Genomic DNA, 5,179 nt, shown 5'->3' with positions numbered 1-5,179 from the left:
GGGATACTAAATTGTGCCATGTCTTTTGCAGGTGCAAATCCAGGAGCTCCTGGGCAGGGATTCGGCAGCTCGGGTTCATCCCTGGCTCGCAGCGTGCCAGCCTAGGCTGCTACTGGAAATTAGCTGATAAAAACACTCCTAGTTAATAAGCTCCTCACATCTCCCTGTTCTGAACAGATTGAGTGCATTGCTCTAAGAAGTCTGCCTTGTGGGGGGCTACAGAGTAAGCAGTTGGCAAGAAACTGCAATATAAGAAACCTGGCCTGGCTTAGTGGGTTTTCTTTGCTTGATTAATAAATGCAGGAAACTCTTCTCCCATCCCTGAATGCACTTGGTTCTGGTAATTGCTGCTTCTGGTGTCAGAATACAGGTAAGATCATCCAGCTTCTCTTTTTCTTCTAGAGACACGATGTCTTCTGTAGGTGACCGTCACCCCCAGGCGTTGACCAAACCAGCTTTTGGTGAAGGAGAAGTGACTGCGCTGGTGGACAGGGTGTTTGGGTTGAAAGTGTCTTGGGTCAGGCCACTCCCCAGCTACGATGATCAGAACTTCCACGTGCGTGTCTCAAGAAGTGAAGGTGCTGATGAAGGTGCTGATGAATATGTCCTCAAAATCACCAACTCGGAGGACAGCCAGGAGCCCGACCTCATTGCCGTGCAGACCCAGGCCATGATGTTTCTCAGTGCCAAAGGCTTTCCGTCACCTACTCCTTATCTTACAAAAGATGGTAACATCATGTCTTTGGAGTCAGGTGAGCGATTATGAGCACCTTTATTGCCCTGCTATCTCCCTTAGCTTGGCAGTAGCTTGCTGTATGGCATGCCATGCATGTACTAAAGTAAACCTCTGGGCTTATTTTTAAATACTAAGGGATATGTATCAGGTGACCTGCAGCCATAGTAGTCCAAACTTACAATGTGAGAAGGAAAGCAACTCAAAGAGAGTAGCAATTAATTATGAAAACACCTAGGAAACAACCTCAGTGTCATGAATTGGAGTAAACATTGATCTGACCTGTCCGAGCACAAGAAAAGGAAAAAAGCCTCACTGACTAAGTGATGTTACAAGTTATTTGCCTATAGAATGGGGTAAAATACAGTTCCAGCACATCTGTGAGGAAAATAATATTGTTCTAACAGTGCTCAGAAGAAAGATGGCATTGACATTCTGCTTCTACTTTAACTGTAACTTCCCTACAAAAGCCGGGAGTCCCAAGGCTCCCTGTTCTGCTGCACAACTGTGTAAGAGGGGGTCTGTGGCACTGGAGGGAACCTGCTGTATGCAGAGTCAATCCCAAGCACAAGGACTCCCAAGTCCAACCCAGATGGCAAGTATGTTAGGTCTGCACATCATCCTACAGCATTCTGGTAAATCAGACCTTTGGATGATCTCTCTTTCATCAGCTATCCCTTCTGCACTGGGATAAACCCTTTTTGCCTCTTGCATTAACTAATATGTGTGTATCAAAGTGACTGAAAGTGTCTCTCTTCGCTTGTTAGATGGTGGCCCTGGGAACAAGAAGTACCTGGTCAGGCTGCTGACTTACCTACCAGGCACGCCGGTAGCAAAGGTTGCCACAACCCCTCAGGTGTTCTATGAGATTGGTAAGCTTGCTGCCAGCCTGGATACAGCTCTCACAGAGGTAGGTTGTCATTGCTGCAGCCTCACAAAACCTCTTGCTCGATTAACTTCTCCTCTCTATTCTTCTTGTGCTCGCTGTCTGCTTTCCTCACCTGCAAAAGTCAAGTTGGTGAATGCAGGTGTCAGTTTAACTCACCTTTTGGGTGCCAGCCTCCAAACTAAAAGCACTTTCCCAAGTAACAGGACCAGCTGGTGCTTATGACAGTGTGTGGTGCCCCTCTTGCAATGCAGCTTTATTCTGTGAACAGGGTGAGAAGGGTTTCTTTTTACTTCTGCAAACCTCACCTGTTTGGTGTTGCAAACCTGGCAAATAAGGAGAGCAAACCCTGGGGTTCTCAAACTAGAAGCTTATTTTAAAGCATTTCTGTTTAAGTGCACATCGGGCACAGCTGCCTGGTCTGTTGTTCTGAATTCACTTTGGCTTGCTTTCTTTCTACTGGTCAGTAGAACTGTGACGATTTAACACTGGGAGCAATCGGTTCCTTCTCTCCAAGTGCCAGCGAACAGAGATTTGTGACACTTACCTCATTTGCATCACTCCCAGTTGAATAATCTTAATGCAAAGTGAGTTCTTTCTTTACTCTGTAATTACACATGATAATAAAGCTGATAAATCAGCCAGTAATTAAGTTTGATACATAAAAGAACTCTTTCATTATTTATTGCCTTTCATTAACCTTTCCTTCTCATGTTCTGGCCGCCAGCTCCAGACAATTATGAAATGTGAACTGCCAGCTTTACTAACCACACTCTTAAATTACAAGAGCAATTTCTGGTTGGGAAGGATAATTTACTGTTGCTCTGGTCATGCTCTTATAATGCGATTAAAACAATTCATATAGATCAGATAGTTTCAAAAGATGCCTGTGACTTGTCCTGCTAAGGAGGAAATTGTTGATGAGAAAGCAAATTTTGATGGAAAAGGCTCTTGAGGCCCTTAACAAATGGATTATCACCTACCAAGGTTTGTCATTTAAAAGAAAGAAAACTGCAATCGTCACTGTCAAAACTTCACAATATCGACACTAAAAATAGCACCTCAGGCATTAAGCTCAGAAAACACAGCCTGTCTTTTCTACCCAGTTAATTCACTTTGCTGACTTGCTGGCACAGCCATGGGCCATGCTTTGTTTTGTGCACAGAACAGTGTTCCACCTCTTTCTCTGCTCATATCTTCTTTTGCTCGGATATGCCTCATAGCGTTTAAATGGAAAGCAGTTCGTGCCTGTGAAGTGACTGCCTGTGGCTTTACAGTAACAAGGGCTCGTGACTCTCTCTTACCTTCCACATCCTTGGTAACCCCCATGTAGGCTGCTGGAATGTCTGATTTGTGCTGGGAAGACCGCAGTGGTTGCCACCAGTGTGGTGCTTCATACAGCTTTAGAGATCCTGTACTGCGATTTTTGGTTAATGCTTGATCATGTTCCTTACTTTTGCATACGCAGTTCCAGTTTTGGTTATCATTTAGCTATCTTAAAGAGCCTTAATTACAAGCATAAGTTTCTTTTTAGGAGGAAGACAGCTACTCTTGTTTTTTGGTTTTTATTTGCCCTATGCACTGGTAGAATCTGGCCCAGAAGCTGCCTTACCAAGCATTAGAGGATTCAAGAATAAGCATAGTATGTATGCAGTGGGAGAGAGGGGTTTCCTCCCTGAATGTCACCTTCCAAACCACCTTTTCGTTGCTAGTGAGAAACAGGTTAAAGACCTTATTTGTTTAAAATATGCTGCCTGGATGTGCAAAAGGAGATGTTCTTAAGAATAAAGCTCTGTCCAGCATCTCCATAAAGCACCCCTGTCCTCAGCATTTCTTCATGTACCAGCTGATCCTAAGGCTTGTCCTTAGAAGCTGCCACATTTAAATGCATGCACAGTGTGCCTGTTCCCTGCAGGCTGCATGGGCCAGGCCCTGCCATTGTGGGACTCTGGCCTTGGCAAAGCCTCGCAGTCGCTACATAATGTCACACTACAGAAAGTCAGTATCATCAGTGTTAAATTAGTGATGAATGACTTAAGACAATTTTTGTACCTAAAAAATGGGAGAAAACCCATTTGGGTTGTACGTAGATACTAAGATGCTTCCCTTAATCATTCTTTGGGTTATTCTTTTACTTGTTGGTATGAAGCAATGGTCAAAGTCATGCTGCTTTTCAGTGGGTCTCATTAGGAACCTGTTAAAAGTTAATAGGGGGTTTGGATCGAGACCTTCGATCATAAACCCAAGATTTTTACTTATGGCCTATTTTATCTTGTGCTGTTTCCATAGAGATTCCATCATCCATCAGTAAAAAGTCTGCATCGAGGTCAGTTCATCTGGAACCTGGCAAACGTTCCTCTTCTGGATCAGTACATTTATGCCTTGGGCCAGAACAAATATCGTGAAGTTGTGGAACAAGTCATTGAGCAGTTCAAAGGGAAAGTGATACCCAAGCTAAGCAGTTTTCGAGCCTGTGAGTACTTTATTCTCATTGTAATTATGTTGAACCAAGACACTGCAATTTCTTACAGGCATTTGGGTCTGTGGAGAAGGAAAAACAAAAGTGAAAAATAAGCGTCCTTTATCCTTAGCTGGACATGTGCAGATACTGTGCAAACAGCACAGGATCAGCAGGGAGGAGTATGTTGTCCAGAGGCAAGTTCAGTTCTTGATCTTTCTGATGAGTTTGCTTCCAGTTAAAGTGGTGACTTTCATGCTGTTATATCAGCTTAATGAGAATGTCTCAAGGGCACCTCCTCCTTCCAGAGGGGCCCAAATAACCATTTAATCACATTTTTGGCATTCCACTCACATTGATGTTGATGATGATTTGAGAGTTTGGTAAAGTGAAAACTGCTGCTCTGTGTTTGGAACACGTGTAGTACCAGACCAGAAGAAGCTCTTTTCCCTTCCTCACTTGCTGTCTGGTCACCTGTTAATGGAACAAGGTGCCCAGGAAGCAGTAAGGGCAACAGTTGGTGCTGGAGGAGACCAGTCAGTGTTGTCACAACCTCAGTGTTGTGGCTGAAGTGTTAGTCTGAACCTCTATGTGTCTTTTCAAAGCTGTTCCACTGAGAAATAGGGGGAGGGGGATTAGATTCTGCTGTTTATTAAATATGCTTTCTGTTTCTCCCGTGTTTAGGTATCAATCACGGAGACCTTAATGACCACAACATTCTGGTGGAGCCTAGTTCTGCTTCCCTGGAGCATCCTCCTCCGTACAGAGTGTCGGGCATCCTGGATTTCAGTGACATGAGTTACGGATATTACGTATTCGAAGTGGCCATAGCGATCATGTACATGATGATCGAGAGCTCGGACCCTCTGGCCGTCGGGGGGCACGTCCTGGCGGGCTTCGAGAGCGTCCTGCCGCTCACAGCGCCAGAGCGCGGCGCCCTCTTCCTGCTGGTGAGCGGGAGGTTCGCGCAGTCCCTTGTCATAGCCGCGCACACGGCCCGGCTGTACCCCGACAACGCGGAGTACCTCCTGATCACAGCCAAAACCGGCTGGAGGCACCTCGTGAACATGTTCGAAGTGGGCCAAGAAGCTGTAGAGAAGAC

The 5,179-nt window shown here is 45.1% G+C and overlaps 1 protein-coding gene across 1 annotated transcript; it reads left to right on the top strand.

Moving 5' to 3' along the window:
* Positions 1 to 409: 409 nt before the first annotated feature.
* Positions 410 to 5,174, top strand: HYKK (hydroxylysine kinase; the record flags this gene model as incomplete). The annotated part of the gene is made up of 4 exons (XM_010022500.1): positions 410 to 752; positions 1,501 to 1,643; positions 3,909 to 4,092; positions 4,762 to 5,174. Coding segments are annotated over exons 1-4 (1,083 nt in total), but the record flags the coding sequence as incomplete, so codon positions are not given.
* Between the last annotated feature and the right edge of the window lie 5 nt (positions 5,175 to 5,179).

The sequence above is a fragment of the Nestor notabilis genome, unplaced genomic scaffold (genome assembly GCF_000696875.1).
Source record: "Nestor notabilis isolate BGI_N333 unplaced genomic scaffold, ASM69687v1 Scaffold34720, whole genome shotgun sequence".
NCBI classification, from domain to species: domain Eukaryota; kingdom Metazoa; phylum Chordata; class Aves; order Psittaciformes; family Psittacidae; genus Nestor; species Nestor notabilis.
Note: the sequence above shows the minus strand (reverse complement) of the source record. Positions and strands in the feature narration are given on the sequence as shown.